This window comes from Bubalus bubalis, chromosome 8 (genome assembly GCF_019923935.1).
Source record: "Bubalus bubalis isolate 160015118507 breed Murrah chromosome 8, NDDB_SH_1, whole genome shotgun sequence".
Lineage (NCBI taxonomy): Eukaryota > Metazoa > Chordata > Mammalia > Artiodactyla > Bovidae > Bubalus > Bubalus bubalis.
The window spans coordinates 32,333,808-32,358,658 of NC_059164.1; the positions used below are offsets into that span (position 1 = coordinate 32,333,808).

General features: G+C 38.6%; 1 protein-coding gene across 6 annotated transcripts in view; it reads left to right on the plus strand.

Moving 5' to 3' along the window:
• LOC102406256 (RUN domain-containing protein 3B) overlaps positions 1-24,851 on the plus strand; it is a 190,740-nt gene that overhangs the window by 150,149 nt on the left and 15,740 nt on the right. For 4 of the 6 annotated variants that reach the window (XM_025290982.3, XM_025290983.3, XM_044946551.2 and 1 more), the window contains 2 exons: positions 13,334-13,480; positions 21,245-21,366. In XM_025290982.3, coding sequence (XP_025146767.2) covers positions 13,334-13,480; positions 21,245-21,366 — 269 coding nt within the window. The remainder of the gene's footprint in view (positions 1-13,333; positions 13,481-21,244; positions 21,367-24,851) is intronic. The other 2 variants (XM_025290984.3, XM_025290985.3) reach the window with 1 other exon arrangement.

Sequence of the window (24,851 nt, forward strand, 5' to 3'; positions counted from 1 at the left end):
TTTGCTGTCTCATATACAGGGTTATTGTTACCATCTTTCTAAATTCCATATATATGCGTTAGTATACTGTATTGGTGTTTTTCTTTCTGGCTTACTTCACTCTGTATAATAGGCTCCAGTTTCATCCACCTCATTAGAACTGATTCATATGTATTCTTTTTAATGGCTGAGTAATACTCCATTGTGTATATGTACCACTGCTTTCTTATCCATTCATCTGCTGATGGACATCTAGGTTGCTTCCATGTCCTGGCTATTATAAATAGTGCTGCGATGAACATTGGGGTACACGTGTCTCTTTCCATTCTGGTTTCCTCGGTGTGTATGCCCAGCAGTGGGATTGCTGGGTCATAAGGCGGTTCTATTTCCAGTTTTTTAAGGAATCTCCACACTGTTCTCCATAGTGGCTGTATTAGTTTGCATTCCCACCAGCAGTGTAAGAGGGTTCCCTTTTCTCCACACCCTCTCCAGCATTTATTACTTGTAGACTTTTGGATCGCAGCCATTCTGACTGGTGTGAAATGGTACCTCATAGTGGTTTTGATTTGCATTTCTCTGATAATGAGTGATGTTGAGCATCTTTTCATGTGTTTGTTAGCCATCTGTATGTCTTCTTTGGAGAAATGTCTATTTAGTTCTTTGGCCCATGTTTTGATTGGGTCATTTATTTTTCTGGAGTTGAGCTGTAGGAGTTGCTTGTATATTTTTGAGATTGGTTGTTTGTCAGTTGCTTCATTTGCTATTATTTTCTCCCATTCTGAAGGCTGTCTTTTCACCTTGCTTATAGTTTCCTTTGTTGTGCAGAAGCTTTTAAGGTTAATTAGGTCCCATCTGTTTATTTTTGCTTTTATTTCCAATAATCTGGGAGGTGGGTCATAGAGGATCCTGCTGTGATGTATGTCAGAGAGTGTTTTGCCTATGTTCTCCTCTAGGAGTTTTATAGTTTCTGGTCTTACGTTGAGATCTTTAATCCATTTTGAGTTTATTTTTGTGTATGGTGTTAGAAAGTGTTCTACTTTCATTCTTTTACAAGTGGTTGACCAGTTTTCCCAGCACCACTTGTTAAAGAGATTGTCTTTAATCCATTGTATATTCTTGCCTCCTTTGTCAAAGATAAGGTGTCCATAGGTGTGTGGATTTATCTCTGGGCTTTCTATTTTGTTCCATTGATCTATATTTCTGTCTTTGTGCCAGTACCATACTGTCTTGATAACTGTGGCTTTGTAGTAGAGCCTGAAGTCAGGTACGGTGATTCCTCCAGTTCCATTCTTCTTTCTCAAGATTGCTTTGGCTATTTGAAGTTTTTTGTATTTCCATACAAATTGTGAAATTATTTGTTCTAGCTCTGTGAAGAATACTGTTGGTAGCTTGATAGGTATTGCATTGAATCTATAAATTGCTTTGGGTAGTATACTCATTTTCACTATATTGATTCTTCCAATCCATGAACATGGTATATTTCTCCATCTATTAGTGTCCTCTTTGATTTCTTTCACCAGTGTTTTATAGTTTTCTATATATAGGTCTTGAGTTTCTTTAGGTAGATATATTCCTAAGTATTTTATTCTTTTCGTTGCAATGGTGAATGGAATTGTTTCCTTAATTTCTCTTTCTATTTTCTCATTATTAGTGTATAGGAATGCAAGGGATTTCTGTGTGTTGATTTAATATCCTGCAACTTTAGTATATTCATTGATTAGCTCTAGTAGTTTTCTGGTGGAGTCTTTAGGGTTTTCTATGTAGAGGATCATGTCATCTGCAAACAGTGAGAGTTTTACTTCTTCTTTTCCAATTTGGATTCCTTTTATTTCTTTTTCTGCTCTGATTGCTGTGGCCAAAACTTCCAAAACTATTTTGAATAGTAATGGTGAAAGTGGGTACCCTTGTCTTGTTCCTGACTTTAGGGGCTGCTAAGTCACTTCAGTTGTGTCCGACTCCGTGCGACCCCATATGGCAGCCCACCAGGCTCCCCTGTCCCTGGGATTCTCCAGGCAAGAACACTGGAGTGGGTTGCCATTTCCTTCTCCAGTGCATGAAAGGGAAAAGTGAAAGTGAAGTCGCTCAGTTGTGTCCGACTCTTCGCGAGCCCATGGTCTGCAGCCTACCAGGCTCCTCCAGGCAAGAGTACTGGAGTGGGGTGCCATTGCCTTCTCCAGACTTTAGGGGAAATGCTTTCAATTTTTCACCATTGAGGATAATGTTTGCTGTGGGTTTGTCATATATAGCTTTTATTATGTTGAGGTATGTTCCTTCTATTCCTGCTCTCTGGAGAGTTTTTATCATAAATGGATGTTGAATTTTGTCAAAGGCTTTCTCTGCATCTATTGAGATAATCATATGGTTTTTATTTTTCAATTTGTTAATGTGGTGTATTACATTGATTGATTTGCGGATATTGAAGAATCCTTGCATCCCTGGGATAAAGCCCACTTGGTCATGGTGTATGATCTTTTTAATGTGTTGTTGGATTCTGATTGCTAGAATTTTGTTAAGGATTTTTGCATCTCTGTTCATCAGTGATATTGGCCTGTAGTTTTCTTTTTTTGTGGGATCTTTGTCAGGTTTTGGTATTAGGGTGATGGTGGCCTCATAGAATGAGTTTGGGAGTTTACCTTCCTCTGCAATTTTCTGGAAGAGTTTGGGTAGGATAGGTGTTAGCTCTTCTCTAAATTTTTGGTAGAATTCAGCTGTGAAGCCATCTGGACCTGGGCTTTTGTTTGCTGGAAGATTTCTGATTACAGTTTCAATTTCTGTGCTTGTGATGGGTCTGTTAAGATTTTCTATTTCTTCCTGATCGAGTTTTGGAAAGTTGTACTTTTCTAAGAATTTTTCCATTTCTTCCACGTTGTCCATTTTATTGGCATATAATTGCTGATAGTAGTCTCTTATGATCCTTTGTATTTCTGTGTTGTCTGTTGTGATCTCTCCATTTTCATTTCTAATTTTATTGATTTGATTTTTCTCCCTTTGTTTCTTGATGAGTCTGGCTAATGGTTTGTCAATTTTATTTATCCTTTCAAAGAACCAGCTTTTGGCTTTGTTGATTTTTGCTATGGTCTCTTTTGTTTCTTTTGCATTTATTTCTGCCTTAATTTTTAAGATTTCTTTCCTTCCTCTCCCTTTTCTAAACCCAGTTTGTACATCTGGAAGTTCTTGGTTCACGTGCTGCTAAAGCCTAACTTGAAGGATTTTGAGTATAACCTGAATATCACGTGAAATGAGTGTAGTTATAGGTAGTTTGAACAATCTTTGGCATTGCCCTTCTTTGGGATTGGAATGACAAATGAAATTTTCAAGTCCTGTGACTACTGAGTTTTCCAAATTTGATGCCATACTGTGTGCAGCACTTTGGGTCCTTACAATTTCTGTCATTTAACAAGCCCATCCATGCATGAACTGTTCCCTTGGTATCTCTAATTTCCTTGAAGAGATCTCTAGTGTTTCCCATTCTATCTATTTCTTTGCATTGTTCACTTAAGAAGGCCTTCTTATCTCTCCTTGCTATTCTCTGGAACTCTGCATCTTTCCCTTTCTCCTTTGCCTTTTGCTTCTCTTCTTTCCTCAGCTATTTGTAAAGCCTCCTCAGAGAACCACTTTTCCTTCTAGCATTTCTTTTTCTTTGGGATGGTTTTAGTCACTGCCTCCTGTACAGTGTTATGAACCTCTGTCTGTAATTCGTCTGGCATTCTGTCTACCAGATCTAATCCCTTGAATCTATTCATTACCTCCACTGTATGTATAATCATAAAGAATTTGATTTAGGTCCTACCTTAATGGCTAAGTGGTTTCCCCCTACTTTCTTCAATTTAAGCCTGAATTTTGCTATAAGGAGCTAATGATCTGAGCCACAGTCAGCTCCAGGTCTTATTTTTTGCTGACTGTATAGAGCTTCTCCATCTTTGGCTGCAAAGAACATAATTAATCTGATTTCTGTATTAACCACCTGGTGCTGTCCATGTGATGGTAATGGTCATAGTGGAGAGTTCTGACAAAACATGGTCCACTGGAGGAGGGAATGGCAAACCACTCCAGTATTCTTGCCGATAGAATACCATTGAACTATATAAATAGGCAAAAAAATACGACAAAGAAGAGACTGCCCCAAGTTGAAAGGTGTCCAATATCCTACTGAGGAAGAAAGGAGAAATAGCTCCAAAAAGAATGAAGAGGCTGAGCCCAAGCAGAAACAATGCCCAGTTCTAGATGTGTCTGGTGGTGAGAGTAAAATCCAGTGCTGTAAAGAACAATACGGCATAGGAACCTGGAATGTTTAGGTCCATGCATCAAGGTAAATTAGATGTGGTCAAGCAGGAGATGGCAAAAGTAAACATCAACTTCTTAGGAATCAGTGAACTAAAATGGATGGGAATGGGCAAATTTAATTCAGATGACCATTATATCTATTATAAACTTCAGTGGTAAAGAATCTGCCCACAATGCAGGAGGTGCAGGAGACACAGGTTTGACCTCTGGGTCAGGGAGATCCCCTGTAGAAGAAAATGGCAATCCACTCCAGTATTGTTGCCTGAAAAATCCCATAGACAGAGGAACCTGGTGGGCTATAGTCCATGGGGTCACAAAGAGTCAGACACAACTGAAGCAATTAAGCATTCATGCATTATATCTACTACTGTGGGCAAGAGTCCCTTAGAAGAAATGGAGTAGCCCTCATAGTCAACAAAAGAGTCTGAAATGCAGTACTTGGGTGCAGTCTCAAAAATGACAGGATGATCTCGGTTGATTTCCAAGGCAAACCATTCAACATCACAGTAATCCAAGTCTGTGCCCCAACCACTAAATCCAAGGAACCTGAAGTTAACCAATTTTATGAAGACCTACAACACCTTCTAGAACTAACACCAAAAAAAAAAAAAAAAAAGATGTCCTTTTCATCATAGGAATTGGAATGTAAAAGTAGGAAGTCAAAAGATACCTGGAGTAACAAGCAAGTTTGGCCTTAGAGTACAAAATGAAGCAGGGCAAAGGCTAACAAAGTTTTGCAAAGAGAACGCGCTGGTCATAGCAAACACCCTCCTTCAGTAACACTAGGAATGACTTTACAAATTGACATCACCAGATGGTCAGTACTGAAATCAGAGTGATGATTACATTTTTTGCAGCCAAAGATGGAGAAGCTCTATACAGTCAGCAAAAACAAGGCCTGGAGCTGACTGTGGCTCAGATCATCAGGTCCTTATAGCAAAATTCAGGCTTAAAATAAAAAAAGTCGGGGAAACCACTAGTCCATTCAGATATAACCTAAATCAAATCCCTTATAATTATACAGACAGAGGTGATGAATAGGTTCAAGAGATTAGATCTGGTAGACAGTACCTGAATAACTATGAACAGAGGTTCATGACATGGTACAGTAGGCAGTGACTAAAACCATCCCAAAGAAAAAGAAATGCAAGAAGGAAAAGTGGTTGTCTGAGGAGGCTTTCCAAATAGTCGAGGAAAGAAAAGAAGTGAAAAGCAAGGGAGAAAGAGAAAAATAGACCCAGCTGAATGCAGAGTTCCAGAGAATAGCAAGGAGAGATAAGAAGGGCTTCTTTAATGAAAAATGCAAAGAAATAGAAGAAAACAATAGAATGGGAAAGACTAGAGATCTCTTCAAGAAAATTGGAGATACCAAAGAAACATTTCATGCAAGGATGGGGCATGATAAAGGACAAAAACAGTAAAGACTTAACAGAGGCAGAAGAGATTAAGAAGAGGTGGCAAGAATACACAGAAGAACTATACAGAAAAGGTCTTGAGGACGCGGATAACCATGATGGTGTGATGAGTCACCTAAAACCACACATCCTGGAATGTGAAGTCAAGTGGAACTAAGGCTCTGCAAAATCCTCTGACTGTGTGGATTGCAACAAACTGTGGAAAATTTTTAAAGAAACGGGAACACCAGACCGCTTAACCTGCATCCTGAGAAACCTGTATGCAGGTCAAGAAGCAACCATTAGAACCTTATATGGAACAACTGACTGGTTCAAAATTGGGAAAGGAGTACGGCAAGGCTGTATATTGTCACTCTGTTTATTTTACTTCTATGCAGAGTACATCATGTGAAATGCTGGGCTGGATGAGATATAAGCTGGAATCAAGATTGCTGGGAGAAATATTAACAACTTCAGATATGCAGATGATGCCACTCTAATGGCCAAAAGCAAAGAGGAACTAAAGAGCCTCTTGATGAAGGTAAAAGAAGGTGGAAAAGCTGGCTTAAAACTCAGCATTAAAAAACCCAGATCATGGCATCTGGTTCCATCACTTCATGGCAAATAGAAGTCGAAAACATGGAAGCAGTGACAAGTTTTCTCTTGGGCTCCCAAATCACTTGGGATGGTAACTGCAGCCATGAAATAGAAGACACTTGCTTCTTGGAAAGAAGGCTTTGACAAACCTAAATAGCTTATTAAAAAGCAAAGACATCACTTTGCTGACATAGGTCTGTATAGTCAAAGTTCTGATTTTTCTAGTAGTCATGTGCAGATGTTCGAGTGGACCATAAAGAAGGCTGAGTGCTGAAGAATTGATGCTTTCAAACTGTGGTGTTGGAGAAGACTCTTAAGAGCCCTTTGCACAGCAAGGAGACCAAACTGGTCAATCCTAAGGGAAATCAACCCTGAATATTCATTGAAAGGACTGATGCTGAAGCTCCAATACTTTGGCCATGTAATGGGAAGAGCCGACTTACTGGAAAAGACTCTGATGCTGGGAAAGATTGAAGGCAAAGGAGAAGAGACAGCAGAGGATGAGATCATTGGATAACACCACCAATTCAATGGACATGAACTTGGGTGAGCTCCAGAAGATGGTGAGGGACAGGGAAGCCTTGGTAGTGCTGTAGTCCACAGGATCACAAAGAGTCGGACGTGAATTAGTGACTGAACAACAACAATGTCCATGTGCAGTGTTGTCTCTTGTATTGTTGGAAGAGGATGTTTACTGTGACCAGTGTGTTCTCGGAAAAACTCCGTTAGCCTTCGCCTTACTTCATTTTGTACTCCGACAGCAAACTTACCTGTTATTCCAGCTATCTCTTGACTTCCTACTTTTGCATCCCAATCCCTGTGATGAAAAGGATGTCTTTTTTTGGTGTTAGTTCTAGAAGATGTTGTAGATCTTCATAGAACTGTTTGATTTCAGATTCTTTTACATCAGTGGTTGGGACATGGACTTGGATTACAAGTCTTTGTATGTATTTTCAGTAATAGCTCTATTCCTGCAACAGAATCTTAATTCTTTAGGTAGCTAAGAGGAATGTAAAAAGAAAGACTTTTGAGCCGTATTTTCCTCCTTGAAAACAATCAGCCTAAATTAATTCTCATGCCAAAGAGGCACATTTTTAGGGTGGCAGATATTGCTGCCTTACAGAATTAATATCCAGAATATTTAAGGAACTTATACAACTCAGTAGCAAAGATAAATTTTTTTTAAATAGGTGAAGGACTTGAATAGACATTTCTCCAAAGAAGGCATAGGAATGACCCAGCAGGTGTGTATGGAAAGGTGTTCAACTTCACTAATCATCTGGGAAAAAATTAAAAGTAGAACTACTATATGGTCCATCAGCCCCACTTCTGAGTATTTACCCAGAGAGAGGGAAATTAGGATTGTTATCAAACCCAAGTTCACGTGCCCCATGCACAGTGAGCTCAAACAAACTGAACAGTCAGACTTAGGAGCAAAGAAAGGTTTGTTGATCAAAAGGGTGCTGACCAAGAAGATGGAAGACAAAGTTTTGTCTCAGATCCATCTTACTGGCTGGCCAGGGCACAGTGTTCTTAAAAGCAACAGTTGGCACGAGGGTTGCAGGGGCCATGCCCTTCTTCTCACTGGTTAGTGGTAATGTAACAGGGTGGTATTTCAGGAATCTTAATCATCAACCATTCAGCCAGTCTGAGGTCCAGTGCTTGTGCCTAGCACGTTATCCCCATCCCCCACCTGGGTGGGGGTCTTACAGAACAACTCAGAAATATGTGGCAGGTGGTTAGGTATATCCCTTGAGGAGGAATTAAGATTCTTTTATCACTGAGCTAGTACTTTGGCCACCTCATGCGAGGAGTTGACTCATTGGAAAAGACTCTGTTGCTGGGAGGGATTGGGGGCAGGAGGAGAAGGGGACGGCAGAGGATAAGATGGCTGGATGGCATCACTGACTCGATGGACGTGAGTCTGAGTGAACTCCGGGAGTTGGTGATGGACAGGGAGGCCTGGCGTGCTGCGATTCATGGGGTCGCAAAGAGTTGGACACGACTGAGCAACTGATCTGATCTGATTTTTTTTAGTGTTTTATTTTTCATTGGAAGATAATTACTTTACAATATTGTGTTGGTTTCTGCCATACATCAACATTCTTGAACCTCTCTCTCACCTCCCGCCCCATCTCATCCCTCTACGTTGTCAAGGAGCACCAGATTTGGGCTCCCTGCATCATACAGCATATTCCCACTGGCTGTCTATTTTACATATGGTAACATACATGTTTCCATGTTACTCTCAATTGGTCCACCGTCTCCTTCCCCCACTGTGTCCACAAGTCTTTTCTCTGTGGCTGTGTCTCCACTTGCTCCCTGAAAGTAGGCTTATCAGTACCACCCTTCTAGATTCCCTAATATATGTGAATATAAGATGTTTGTTTTTTTCTTTCTGACTTCTCTGTTTGATAGGCTCTCAGTTCATCCACCTCATTAGAACTGACTCAAATGCATTTGTTTTTATGGCTTAGTATTCCATTGTGTATACGTACCATGGCTTCTTTATCCGTTCATCTGTTGATGGGTATCTAGGTTTCTTCCATGTCCTAGCTATTGTAAATAGTGCTGCAGTGAACACTGGGGCATGTGTTTTTTTCAATTACTGTTTTTTTGGAATATATGCCCAATAGTAGGATTGTTGGGTCATATGGTAGTTTTATTCCTAGTTTTTTAAGGAATCTCCATACTGTTATACTGGAGAAGGAAATGGCAACCCACTCCAGTATTCTTGCCTGGAGAATCCCATGGACAGAGGAACCCAGCAGGCTACACTCTAGAGGGGTTACAAAGGGTCGGACACAACCGAGTGACTGAACAACAACAACAATAATACTGTTACACATAGTGGCTGTATGAATTTACATTCCCACCAACAGTGCAAGGGGGTTTCCTTTTCTCCACACCCTCCCCAGCATTTATTATTTGTAGATTTTTTGATGATGGCCATTCTGACTGGTATGATGTAATACCTCATTGTAGTTTTGATTTTCATTTCTCTAATAATGAGCAATGTTGAGCATTTTTCTATGTGACTATTGGCCATCTGTATGTCCTCTTTGGAGAAATGTCTGTTTAGGTCTTCTGCCCACTTTTTGATTGGGTTGTTTGTTTATCTGGTATTGAGCTGCATGAGCTACTTGTATATTTTGGAGATTAATCTTTTGTCAGCTGTTTTATTTGATGTTATTTTCTCCCATTCTGAGGGTAGTCTTCACCTTGTTTATAGTTTCCTTTGCTGTCCAAAAACTTTTTAATTAGGTCCCACTTGTTTATTTTTATTTCCATTACTCTAGAAGGTGGCTCATAGAGGATCTTGGTGTGATTTTTGTCAAAAAGAGTTCTGCCTGTGTTTTTCTCTAAGAATTTTATAGTTTCTGGTCTTAACATTTGGTCTTTAATCCATTTTGAGTTTATATTTGTGTGTGGTATTAGGAAGTGTTCTAATTTCATTCTTTCACACGTAGCTGTCATTTTTCGCAGCGCCACTTATTGAAGAGACTGTCTTTTCTCCGTTGTATGTTCTTGCCCCCTTTGTCAAGGACAGGGTGCCCCTGGGTGTGTGATTTTATCTCTGGGCGTTCTGTCTTGTTCCATTGGTCTATATTTCTGCTTTTGTGCCAGTACTATATTGTCTTGGTGATTGTAGCTTTGTAGTATAGTCTGAAGTCAGGAGGTTGATTCCTCCAGCTCCATTCTTTTTCTCAAAATTGCTTTGCATTTTTGGGGTCTTTTGTGTTTCCATACAAATGGTGAAATTTTTTTGTTTTAGTTTTGTGAAAAATGCCGTTGGTAATTTGATAGAGATTGCATTGACTCTGTAGATTGCTTCTGGTAGGATTGTCATTTTCACAGTGTCCATTTCTCCCAATCCAGGAACATGATATATCTCCCCAATTGTTTATATCATCTTTGATTTCTTTTGTCAGTCTGCTATGATTTTCTGTTTATGTGAGCTATTGTTTCTTGACTGCTTTTCCTTTGTGTCTGCATTCCCTCATTTCCCTAAATTCAAAACTGCTTGAGTCTCTTCTTTGGAACTCAGGGAAGGCCTAGGAGATTAAAGCCTTTCTCTTGAAGCGATAGCACACTGTCATGTTGATTTCAGCGTTAGTAACCAAGAGGTAGAGGTAATTTCAGTGTCCATGTGTCCATGGATGGATGGATAAAGAATATGTGATATATAAAGACCCTGTGTCTATATACAAACATATACAATGGATGATAATGCAGCCTTAAAAATGAAGGAAATCCTACCATTCATAACAACATGTATGACATTATGCTAAGTGAAATAAACTAGATGCAGAAAGACAAAAACTGTATGATCCCACTTATATGTGGACTCTAAAGAAGTCAAATACACAGAAATGGAATAAAATGATTGTTATCAGAGCCTGAAGAGGCAGGGATTTAGGGAGATAAAGTTCAGGAGTACAAAGTTTCTGTTATGCAAGATGAATAAATTCTGGAGATCTAATGCATGACAAAGTGACTGTAGTTAACATTATTGTATACTGGAAATTTTCTAAGAGGGTAGATCTTAAGTGTTCTCATCACAAAGAAAAGAAGTTAACTATGTTAGGCGTTGGATGTGTTAATTAGCTTGAGTGTGATTATTATTTTACATTGTCTATCAAATCATCAAGTTGTTTACTTTATATGTATACAATTTTAAATTATCAATTATACTTCAGTAAAGCTGAGGAGGATAAGACTGAATTGTGTGGGTGTGGCCAAATTCCTAAATAATTCCTACTGAGAATCTAAAGAGAAATTAGTTATCCACCAATTCAGAGGTAGATACTACAGGAAAGCTGTTAAAAATTAGCTGGAATACATATATTATTTCTACTTTCTTAGTAAATTAAACAATTTTCTCTTAGTGCATCTTTCTGTAGAATTATTAACCTTAAATGTTAGCAGCAGGCCGAGCTCCTTCAGACGGAAATAGGAATGTCTGTTTATTGGCACATTTGGTCAGGCCCTCACTGCTAGAACAAATAAACTGCTTGTCTGTTTATCACCCTAAGAGAACTCTGGTCAAGATTCAGAATTCAGGGGTGGGGTTCTCAACCCAACCAGTCCACTTGCCTGCCCCCTAGTGTACGGGGGTGGTAAGAGCAAGGGCCCCCTTACCAGGATCCTCCAGAAGCTTTCCTTTCCGCAGCCGCAGAGCAAGCGCTAGGATTTCCTCTGTCCACATTCCTCACAGATGGTGGGAACCAGGTGTGGCGTGGATGAAAAACTAGGCCTGGTCAATACACTGAAATCTCTTATATGCTGTTCCAGAGGACCAGGCAGGCTCCCACAGAAAAAGACAATACCTAGTTCATCAATGGGCAAAAATTATCCACGGGCGAATAGTGTGTAAAAAGTTCTGTGAAAATTCAGTCCCTTTTTCCATCCTACGTGGTGTAAAAGTTTTCACTTTCCACAACATATTCTAAAGTGGAGGTGGTGCTTACTTTTCGTTAACTGAGTTTTACCAGTGTCCTTTCCTCAGGTGCCTGTGTGCCTTTCTTGCATTCTGCTGTGAATATTTCCTGTGGGCCAGTTACGACTTCGAGATTCTGTTCTCCAGTGACATCCACTGGAAACCCTAAAGAGGAGTATGTGAAAGAGAAAAATGTAGTAATAGAGCCCAAAATAAAGATAGTTTATTTTAACAGATTCTCTGGCCAGTAACCACCATTTCCGCTTTACACAATTTTTCTGTCAATCTTAGAAGTTTTCTAATCCCTCTTTACTGTTTTTGTAAAAACTAATGTTAAAGTACCCTAGAAGTCTTTTTAAAATGTTTCATTCCTTCTCTAGTGAAATGAAATAGTTGAACCTTGCCTAAGGTAGTATCTTAATGGGAGACATTCTTACTGAACTCTGCCTATTTCATTTCTAGTATTCCAATTTTAGGAGAAAGTCTGTTGTTTACATCAGGTAATGTTTCTTTATGGACATAGTGGAACAAATATTTTAAATGCACACAGATAAAATAAGATCTCTATAAAATCAGAATATTTGTTTGTAGCTTGTAGAGACATTTAAAAGTGGGATTACTCCATTGGAATCATGGTTAAGAGCCAGTGGTGGTGTGCAGGTTGGCCTTCTCGAGTGCAGGATTGTCTTGCTAGCTAGTATACTGCTGACTGTCTGCCACCCACAACAGGACTGTGGTCTCTGAAAGTTAGTGGCAAGCACATTTTACTTCCGGCTTCTGAGCTGATTGCTCAGAACCTTGGGACACTAAAGTCTTGGACTCCTGCTTGAGAATGCAGGTTGCCTAGGTGATATTTTAAGATATTTTAGAGGTAGAATTAGAGCTTTGCAAAATGAATTATGCTTTTAATTGAACTAACAGTTCAAATATTGAATTAGTTTTGTGAAATTGAAATTTTGGCGGAAAGCTAGTTCTTTTCCAAGCTGTATTAATGAATAATAGCTTTACAAAAGATGAGAATAAAACCATGAGTTGTTACAGTGGCTTCATTCTGTAGAAAATTTCCAGTAGAGTATATGGTTCAATGCAGTTGTCATTGAGGAAATTATTTTCATGAAGATTTACTGGTAGTCATTTCTATCAGAAACAGTTACAGGAGCCTCATAGTTTTTATTTTATATTTTTCTATATTTTATTTTTATTTAGTTACTTTGTTTACTATTACTTCAACATTGTGAATTTTGAAGCTAGATAATCGTACAGATGGAATCTCCACTCTCTTTTATGTTTTTATTGGTATCTGATCACCTGTAACTTTTAGGATATCACCATTATTTTTAGTTAAGATGTCAAGTGCAGCTTGGGTCCCTTAGTCCTTTAGTAATATCTCTGGGGAAAAGATAGGAAGCCTGAATTTCACAGGTAGCGATTTGTTACAGCAGGTAGAGAAAGAATGAGAAACACATACTGCAGGAAACAGAACAGGCATAGCCCAACCAGCCTTCCTGTAGTTCTGTCCCTAGTCTGTTAACATACCATTTTTAAAAGGTGAATTTGGGGGCCTAAATTGATACCGTTAGGTTCCTCTGCCATTGCAGAACAGTGAAGACAAAAGCACTCACCATCTTAATATTCACAGGACTGTGCTAAAGAATAATGATTTAAGATCGAGACAAGAGTTAACTGCTCACCTCACCAACCAGTGGCCTTCCCCAGGAGCTCTGGATGTCAGTGCTGTTGCCTTGGATACGTTGCTTTACCGAAAACACAATAAACAGTGGTATGAGTAAGTGTGACACTTTTTTTTTTTCCCCCAACTAATTACAAACTTAGTTGTACCAAAACATATGACTGTCCACTTTGGTTTCTAATACTTTTCTGAATTCATTATTAGCTCAGAGCAAAAGTGGGATTTAAGACTATTTTGGCTTGGTAAGGTTATATTAAGGCAGTGAATGTGGTAATGTTACAAAGCCAAGGCACCCTGGAGAAGTAAAAGACGTTGAGAAACGCTTATGTAGTATTACATTAGCTACCTACTTCTCTACTGAATCTTCAGCCAGTCCTTCAGTTATGTCAGGGAGCTTGTATTTAGTGAGCCATCTATATTTGAATTCTAGCTGTGGTGTTTGTTTTTACGTTAGAACTAATTTTCATGCTTGAACACAAAATTCCATGTCATAAAAGAATAGAAAGAAATTTACTTGTTCTTGGTGGGTCTAAAGAGTTTTGTTCATTTTTCAATAAATCTAATTTTGGGGGGATATTGAAGATAAAATCACCCCACCCATGGCCACAAGATCCTTTCCCTATTTCTTTGTCCCAGCATTCAGGACTGTTTCACTTAGCTAGTGTTTCCCCTGTTGAGAGCTGCAAAATCTTAGGCTCTCCTTCTTTAGGTGGCCTTCATTTCAGAACCTGTAAATCGTGTTACCTTCTTTTGGCTTTTAGTCACTTTCCCATCGTGGTAATTGTTTTCAGTGTCTTTATTGTCATATTTTCAGCTGATTTTTCTGATAGTTTTCCCTGCTCTCCCTCCATCTCCTTCAGTTCTCTCTCCCCTTACCATTGTGCCTCCTTCCTCTGCTTCCCTCTCTCCTCCTTCTCTTCTCTCTTCCTTTTTTTCTCCCACCCCCTCTCTTTGTTTTTTTCTCTTTTTTTTTTTTTTAGAGCCCTTTTAAAAATTTCACTGGTAGTGCATGCATACTGAGTCATGCCCAACTCTTTGCAACCCCGTGGACTGTAGCCTTCCAGGCTCCTCTGTCCATGGAATTTAACCAGGCAAGAGTACTGGAGTGGTTGCCATTTCCTCTTCTAGGGGATCTTCCCAACCCAGGGATCAAACCCACGTATCCTGCGTCTCCTGCATTGGCAGGCAGGTTCTTTACCACTGAGCCACCTGGGAAGCCCTTCACTGATAGAGCAATATACTTTATGTGCTTCATAGGCCACCTTTCACTAGGTAATTAGTGGCCTGGCATTTCTACAAGGAATGTCTTAGTACAGACCTAATTTCTGCCTGCTTTCCTCTGTGATTTTTCTCATTTCAGAGATAGAATTCAAAATAAATTTTTACCTTTTGTTATTTAAAAAAGATTGCTGGAGGCTTTTATGTTTACTTGCCTGTTAGTTTCATTGATTGTTAGAGATAAATAGGGAAATATGAGCCAGTTATTTACAAAATGAATCAGTAGAACTCTCTTCATCACCTCCTGCACCACACTGAGTATGAGTCAAGGTGTTGACTGGGTCTTTCATGGATTGGAACCTAGTTCCCTTATATCCTATGAAAGGTATAAATAACTAGAATATATCTTATTATGCTGGTATATAATTTTATCTTTCTGTGACACATTTAATGTAAGCAAAAATATTTATTTGTATTTATGATTTATAACTGAAAACCTGAATTTATAGCAGTTATTGGTAAACTTATCTATAATGTAAGATGCTCCTGCTTTATAACTGCAAAAATATTACTATATCCTGACAAAAGACTAGTAACTGTGCTTTTTATTGCAATATCTATGTTGTCACTTTAGATAGTGGGTGGTAAAATATTTTAGCAGAAAGACATGTACATACCACTGCCTGCCCATAGAGCTGCCCATGGGGAACCAGTGAGGGCATCCAAGTGGAAGATTTATTTCTGGGTTGCCTCCGCATGTAGTAATAGGCTGTCTCCTACAAAATATTGTAGTAGCAGCAAGAGTTAATTGTAGTCTCAGAAAAGAATGCAGCGAAACTGCCTGTTTAGAATGGATCCAGGTTTTGTCCCTCTTGACTTGGTTTCTCCATTAGGTTAAGAAAGGATACCCTTTCCTTCCTGGCATCATCAGTCTTTAATCTCTCCAGACCTCTGATGTTGGCACTGCTTTTCTGTGACCCTATTGCCAAACTGATATCCCTGAACAAAAGTACGCACTCGGGGCAGTGCTGAGATCCCTGTACCTAGAGTTTAAAGTCAGGACTTGAACATATTTCTGTTGCTTCCTTGCTGTTTAACACTAAGCGTGACTCCTTGCTTTTTGTTTCTGCACATGTAATACTGGGGTGGGGGTAATGCTTATTTAAACAGAATTGTAAGAGTCATCGGAGGTAGTAAATTGCCTGGCACCTAATCTCTTTCTGATAAGTCTGTATTTATTTATAGTCTATATAATCTTTTCTGTTTGGACTCTTGTATAGCCTTATATCTTTCATGTTTGGACAGTATCCACTCATCTGATATCCTGCTATTTCTTAGAGAGCTCTTAAAGCCCTATCTAAATTTAAAATGACCAACAAATTCCCAGTTGTTCAAAATAAATAATACCAACTTTTTCATGTAGAAATGGAGATTTTCATGTAGAAATGGATCTTCAGAACAGAGTAGTGCTGTATATAAATCATGTTTGAGACACGTCATAGCTTTGCATCAAGATACAGTTTTTGTTCTCCTCAAATTTATAATACAGGCCAAAGCTATCAAACTGACCTGATCACCAATTCCTCTTCATTTTATCAGTGTCTTAAATAAGTCCAACAAACATTTGTGAGAAACTGCAAATCATGAAGGAGGTAGCCAGAGCCTCCTTAACAGGGAATATTAGCTCTCTTAATAATATGGAGAAAGAAACTGACGCTGTAATGAGTCATTGAAATTTCATGCTAAGGATATGGAAGGTCTATAGTTAACTTCTCCAGAGGCTCTGTAGATGTATTTTCCCATTTGGATTTTAGAAGAAAGAGAGTGTGCTGTTTGATGTAATGAATTTTGTGGTAAAATGACCTGTTGGGTAACTTGGCTGTGATCACCTTGTCATGGAAGGACCCCTTTCACAAGAGATCTTAAATTTATTTCCTTTTACTACACTGTTTATAAAGCTTTAAACATATCATTTCAAATTTATTTCTAGATTATTTAGACTGACAAGGTTAGTTATGCAGGATTTTATTATATCTCTTCCTTTATTTCAGACATAGGCGTATCATGTTAAAAATTTTTAAAGCATTACAGGCATTTAAGGCATTACTGTAAAAGCTCAACAATAAATAAATATATAACGTGCACTCCCTAACACACACACCGAGAAACTGATTCTTTTTTCTTTCCACTAAGTTCTGTTTTAATATATATCTTTATATGCAAAGTCTAGGTCACATGAGCTTGTTAAATATCTGGTATATAATCTTGTTAGATTACCTGTTGCATAACTTTGTTAGATTATTCCCATCCCAGATTAGATCCATCGTCACCATATAGATATTTTCTACGTACACTTTTTTTTAGTCTTCTAAATATATCATTGTCTCCCAATTTGGCTTCCATTCACAAAATTATTAAGAATTATGTGGTTTTTATGCCCTTCATGATCTACTACTTAGGCCTATTTTTCTTAATGATTTCCAGTGCATTAGATATAATCACTTCATGTGTATTCCAGGTTCTCCTTCTCATGTGTGTCTAAAGCACTGAGGTTGTAGAAATCTTTTACAAATTACATTTTGTATTGACCTGACTCACATTTTGTCCTCTTTTAAGCTCCCTTGCATTTTTAGTAAGTTAAAAGTTTATAGATGTTCTGCTGTAACAAATGCTTACTTTGTTCCTTAAACATATGTCTGTGGAAATCAAACCAAGAATAAAAAGAACAGTTTCCATGCACAGTGATATGCCTTTGTGTATAGATTGTGTGCATATATTTGTTTCTATTTTCTACATGTAGATAGTTTATTCTTCTGTTTATCATACTCTCTGTTGTCCAGTGACTACCAGATAATGTAAATTATTACTGATCTCAAGATATCTAATGGGCAAATAAGTAATGTAGATTAGCCACAACAGTGTGTCTGCATTGATATGTAGTATAAGATTGTAGAAAAATTTACTTATAATTGAATTGACTTATCACTCAGTTTCCTTTAATTTGCCTTGATTTTGGTACCTAGTTCTATATATAGAAGTTTGAATTTGAGTGGTTTTTAAATGTTCCTATAGTAAGAAATTGAATGCTGTGAATTTTATTATGTCTCAAGTGCTCACAAGAGTTCTTACAATTTTAAATTATATTTAACAATGTAATGGCATAGAGTAAACTGCGAACTTTCATATAGTCAGTGCATGACTCTTACTATCTGGGTTCTTATTTTGATTAAGCTCTTGCCGTTTAAAAAGTTCAACTCTGAAAAATAGGAACAGACTGTTACCTGGTTTGGTGTATCTGGTGATGGTGGTGGTTTAGTTGCTAAGTCGTGTCCGACTCTTGTGACCCCATGGACTGTACCCTGCCAGGCTCCTCTGTCAATGGGATTCTCCAGGCAAGAATACTGGACTGGGTTACTATTTCCATCTCCAGAGGATCTTCCCAACCCAGGGATTGAACCTGGGTCTTCTGCATTGCAGGCAGATTCTTTACCAACTTAGCTACAAAAGAAAGAAAGAAAGTATTCAGTCGTGTCCGACTCCTTGTGACCCCATGGACTGTAGCCTGCCAGGCTCCTCTGTCCATGGGATTCTCCAGTCAAGAATACTGGAATGGGTTGCCATTTCCTTCTTCAGGGTTCTTGCCAACCCAGGTCTCCCGCATTGTGGGCAGACAGTTAACCATCTGAGGCCACCAGGGAAGCCTGACTTAGCTATGGGATACCCTTAAATCTTATAGTGTGGTTTTAGTGAGTATAGGATTCCAAGATAAGACTTTTAAAGACAGAACTCCAATAGATAGTTTACTCCATGACAACAAAATGTTTGTCAGATGGAGTTGCCGGTTACATTGCAAATACAGTAAAAAAAAAGTGGTAACCAAAGCCATTCTTTGTCATTACTGAAAGCAGCTGAACTAGATTCCTGTCAGATGCTGGGAAATAGTTTCATGCAAGGATACTATTGTATAGTACTGATAAGATATTCATAATGTCTTCTTCATATTCATAGCTTATTCATAATATCTTATGAATAAGGTGCTTAGTTTTGGCTTGGAATTTTTATTTTTGCTTCCAAATATCATTGTCTCCCAAATTCTGTTTTTATTTCCATTGGCATTTGGTGAAGTACATAAAGCCTGTAAACTCAAGGATTATTCCCTAAAGGGTAGAGAGGTCCTGAAGTCACTTTGGATGTGGAAGTGCGATTCTCTGAAAGTACTTCAGCAGGTCACTCGGGAAGCACGCCCCTCACAGGATGCCTTTCTGCACTTTCCTCTCTCAGTGGGTGACCCAGTCCTGGAGAGCCTGTAAATGTGTGCCACCGAGTTCTCAGTCCTTAGTCATAGAGACTTTTTAATTCTGGGTATTCCGTTGTTTGTATATATTTCCATGCATACATTTTTAGTTGAATAATATCAACATGAACAAGTTTCCTATAGTGAAGTAGCAGCATCAGAAACATCCTAAGCCCTTCATTTTAAAAGGCAAGTCTTCTACTAGTTAGACACAGAAAAGTAACTTGGAAAAGAAACTTATTTATGCCTTCCTTTATTAAATTCTTCCATTCCTGCTTCCTGCTATAGCTAAAGAAATAAAATTTTACTGGAAATCAAGGGAAATTGTCAGTGCTTTGATTAAATACAGTATAGTTTCCATGATCTGTCTTAGCGAACTGAGCTGCTGTTTAAGAAGGGCTTCTAATAGGAAGCTGAGTCTTTTCTTCTTAGACTAGAGAGGAGATAGTGTAGTAATTATGGGGAGAGAATTAGAGCCAGGCTACCAAGTGCAAATCTCATCTCCTGTGTCCCAGTCCTCTTCTGTAAAGTGGGGATGATAATAATTCCAACCTCTTCTGGTAGCCATGAGCATTAAGGAAATTAATATATATGTACATGTAGAACAGCACCTAGCATTTGATAAGTGCTGTATAAATATTGGGTATCATTTTTTTAAGTAATTTATTTATTTTACTTTATTGTATTGGTTTTGCCATACATTGACTTGAATCCGCCATGAGTGTACAAGTGTTCCCTATCCTGAACCCCCCTCCCACCTCCTTCCCCATACCATCCCTCTGGGTCATCTCAGTGCACCAGCCCCAAGCACCCTGTATCATGCATCAAACCTAGACTGGCGATTCATTTCACATATTATATTTTACATGTTTCAATGCCATTCTCCCACATCATCCTGCCCTCGCCCTCTTCCACAGAGTCCAAAAGACTGTTCAGTACATCTGTGTCTCTTTTGCTGTCTTGCATACAGGGTTATCGTTACCTTCTTTCTAAATTCCATATATATGCGTTAGTAAACTGTATTGGTGTTTTTCTTTCTGGGTATCATTTTTTGTTACATGTTATATATGTGTGTTATCTGTTATAATTATCTCTGAAGTTTCCTACAGAGACTATCTTGCTATTTAAAATTATGAGTAAGAACTTTTATACTCTCAACATTTGAAAAGTCATCACTGTATAAAGTGAGAAAGTGCTCACATTGTAAGCTAGGAAGCTATTCTATCACCTCATCCTTCACCTCATTTCTTAAAGGATAAAACAAATGGGTGCCAGTTATATCCCCCTCATACTTAATACACACAAACCAGCTAAATCTGTGAGCCTCCTCTTGTATGTATGAATAGAGAAGAGCTATGTAATAGATCACTAAGATTATATATATTTTCTACAATATTATTATAACACTTCTAGGAAATTAGATGGGGTTTGACTACCTTTGGAAATAAATGTTGAACCTGAAAAATGTGTTCCTCTTTCTGGATCATTTATATTTAGAAATAATACTGAATTTTGTCACATACCTGAAATGTCAGTAATATCATAGCTGCATATATCTCTTTGAGTTGGTTTTATGTTGACAAAACAAATAGGAGGAAGATTTGAACATTTACATTCATTAACTTTCCATTCATAACTGAATTTTCATCTGTTATAATTTATTTCCAGTGAATTTGTTTAATAGAAAATGGGCTCATTCATGTTGATGTTTGGCAGAAACCAACACAATACTGTAAAGCAATTATCCTTCAATTAAATATAAATACATTAAAAAAAAAGAAAATGGGCTCCCAGTTGTCAACAGGTGATGGAAGGAGGTTAATCATCTTGAAGGTATATTAACACACAGGTATTTTACTACCCAACGTTTTTTAAATTTCTCAGTGACAGGAATTGATGACAATAATTGGTTATTTTTATGTAAAAATCATCTGTAACAGTCCCAAGGTATTGTGCTTAGGAGACACAGTCCTCACAACAAAAGTTAGGTCACTTTCAGTTTCATTTGTGTATTGAGAGACTTGAGGCTTTCTGCACCTTTGACAACTGATAATGACCAGAGGTGCCTATTTCTTTACTAACTTGATCATCAAAAATTGATGTAAGGAACTGAATTTGTTTGACAGGTTGTTTCTCTTTTCCTGTTTTAGTGGATTTAACAACCTCCAAAGAGGGCAGAGGGAAAGATACAACAGTTTCTATTGCCATGATACAGATGAAGTTTTGGGGGCAGATGGGGAGAAATGAACCTGAAATTCAGTAAATTGGAGAAAACCATTAAAAAATATCTCTAGAAATTTTTTTATTGTGGGAAGAAGTTAAAGTAGTATTTCACCTTTGTCTTACAGAAAAAGTTATCAGAGCCTTGACCAGTTATCAGCTGAGGTTAGCCTTTCTCAGACTTCACTGGATCCAGGTCAGTCACAAGAAGGAGATGGAAAACAAGGCACATTAAATTTAATCAGTGAAGGTAAGAAAAAAATCTGTTTGAAAATTATGATTTCCTGCACTGTACATATTTTAATTTCTAAAGAATAATAGTGACATTTCTGTGAAGCTAAGCTGCCATTATGATTTAAAAGGGTCAACTCTTGTTTTTATCTCATGCGTTTGTAAAGCTAAACTTCTCAAAAGATATTCTGTAGCTGTTAACCTTGATCTCCTCACTTCCTGTGTTCTTTTTTACCCATTCCAATTTGGCTTTTTTCCCCAATTTGGCTTTTTTTTTTCCAATTTGGCTTTTGAGTCTCTGCTACTTACCAAAATGCATTTATGAAGGTGATCAACCGCTGCCATATTGTTGACATCAGTCCTCTGTCTTCACCCTGTTAAACTTCTCAGCAGTTTTTGAACTCATTCTTGAGTTCCTTTTGGTACTTCATTTTCTGAATATGCTGAAAAACTTGGGGAATAAACATAGAAGAGTCTTCTTTCCTGTTCCTGCTTTCAGCTGTGTTCTAAGTACCCCTCTTTCCATTGAGTTGCATCTTCATGAACAACAACATGTTGATCCAGTTTCATAACTTTTGAGGCCACTTTCAATCGTATGATCACATTTCAGTTTCTGAGACACAGTCTGCTTGCTTTTAAACTTCAGTAGACTAGCTGGTTCGAAATTCTCTCCTTTCCCACTCCCACCCCCCAAGTATAGGCTAGGTGTGTGACTCTAACACTTTGGATTGGATAGCTGGTGCTGGAATAATCTGATGCTCACATATTTTTGCTCTGCTCTTCTCAGTTCCACACTTGGTGATGTGTGTGAGGTCTAGGGAAAGACAAACAGTTCCTTACTTCAGAGGAACTGTTTTCTTCTGTGCCTCCTCTCTTCTCTGTCATCTTTGTTGCAGTAAATGACACCACCACAGGCGTTATCCTAGATGCTGCTCTTTGCCCTCCAACTGCAAGCCAGTTTGTTAGCAAGTTCTGTCCGCTTCCCATGCAACGCATGCTGCATGTGTTGATTCAGCCTCTCCATCACTACTACTGTGGTCTGGGCCACCTGAATCAAGCCTCTGGGATGGACTGCTTTCCTCTCTCATTCCTGCCCTCCTCTCAATCCATTCTCCATTTAGTGATCAGTAATCATTAAAAACATAAATCAGAATCTATTTGCCACCTGCCTTGAAATTCTGTAACTGCTCTCAGTGCCAGAGTCAAATCCAAACTGCTTTTCGTGGCTTCCTCATGATCCGGTCCTTGCCAGCGTCTGCTTTGTATCAGTTCTTTGGTTTGTTCTCTGCACCATAGCAAACTGACCTCCAGACTGTCCCTCCAGGCTGGTTTCTGCCTCAGCTATCTTTACACTTCCTTTGCCCACTGCCCTGAAACTCCTTTCTTAAAGTCTTTCCATGGCAACTTCTTTATCAGGTCTCTGGACAAATACCAGCTCCTTAAAGTAGTTTTCATTGGCTGTCGTACCTTGATTCACCACCTGACTCCATGTCCACCCCATCCCGGGCACTTCACTGTACATATTGCCATACATTACGTTATGATTCTTGTCTGAAACTCCCCACTAAGATGTAAGCTTACAAGGGTAGCTTCCTGGTGGCTCAGACAGTGAAGAATCCGCCTGCAATGTGGGAGACCTGGGTTCAATCCCTGGGTTGGGAAGATCCCTTGGAGAAGGGTATGGTAACCCACTCCAGTATTCTTGCCTGCAGAATTCCATGGACAGAGGAGCCTGGCGGGCTACAGTCCATGGGGTCAAAAAAGTCAGACACAGCTGGGTGACAAATGCTTTCACCACACATGAGAGTGGGGTATCTTATCCATATTTTCACCAGTATATTGCTAGAGTCTGATGAATTATAAACAGTCATTAAATATTAATCGATAGAATAAGTATATATAATAAATAAGTGTCATAGACTGTGAGGAACAAATTACTAATAGTATAAAGTAAAAATTCAGTTAACCAGAAGTCTCAGGCAATGGGAAAATTGTGATAAAATGAATTTCCTGTTTCTTTTAAGATAGTTGTTGACATGTTCTCAAAGGGCCTTAGTCTGTTTTACTAGTTTAGTAAACAGTGTATATTAAATACAAACGTATCTTTCTTTGATAATGTGAGCAATAACAGTAGCATATTAGAGTGTCTTAGTGGCACTAATGTCGATGGAAAAGAGTAAACTGTCATTATTTAGAGTATGTATATGTTTAAAAAACCTAATGAATACTGTGAGTGGATTTCTTTATGATGATTTTTCATATAAAAATACATTTATTCAAACTTTTAATATGATTTCTAATTTTAGGCATTTTCATATTAGGAAGATGATATTAATAATGAATATTTTTATACTATTAAAACACATGAGACTTCCCTAGTGGTCCAGTGATAAAGACTCTGCTCCTCCACTGCTGGGAGTGTGGAGTTTGATCCCTTGTCAGGGAACTAAGATCCTGCATGCTGTGTGGTGTGGCCAATAATAATAATAAAGTAAAATTTGTTAAGGAAAAAAACAGAAATGAGTGGAGGAGGAGGGAGGAATGAATGGGTGGCACATACAGGATTTTTAGGGCCATGAAATGGCTCCAGTGATACTAAAATGGTAGATACGTGTCATTATCCATTGTGCAGCCCATAGAATGGTCAGTATTAGGAGTGAACCCTGCTATAAACTGTGGACTCTGGGTGATGATTATGTGTTCGTGTAGGTTCCTCCATTGTAACAACGTGCACTCTAGTGGGGGAGGTTAATAGTGGGAGCCTGTGCATGTGAGGGGGTAGGAGGCATGTGAACAATCTCTGTACCTTCACGCTCAGTTTCTCTGTGAACCTAATTACCCTAAAGAATACTGTACTGGTTTTAAGAATTCAAGGTAGTGCTTTGAAAAGATAAACAAAACTGATAAACCTTCAGCTAGACTCATCAAGTGGAGAAGGAAATGGCAACTGGAGAATCCCAGGGACGGGGGAGCCTGGTGGGCTGCCGTCTATGGGGTCACACAGAGTTGGACACAACTGAAGCGACTTAGCTGCAGCAGCAGCAGACTCATCAAGAAAAAAAAGATGAGACCCAAATCCATAAAATCAGAAATGGAAAAGGAGAAGTTATAGCTGACACCACAGAAATGCAAAGGATCATAATAGATTACGAAAGCTAGTAAAATGGATGAGCAAGGAAAAAAATGGACAAAGTCCTCACTGTACAATCTCCCAAGGCAGAACCAGGAAGAAATAGAAAATACGAACTGATGCATTACCAGTAATAAAATCAAATCAATAATTTAAAAACTTCCAGCAAACCAAAGTCAAGACCAGATGGCTTCACAGGTGAATTCTACCAAACATTTAGAGAAGAGTCACCATCTCTCCTTCTGAAACTATTCCAAAAAACTGCAGAGGAAGGGACAGTTCTGAACTCGATGAGATCAGCATCACCCTGATACCAAAACCAGACAAAGATATCACACAGAAAAGAAAATGACAGGCCAGTATCCCTGATGGAC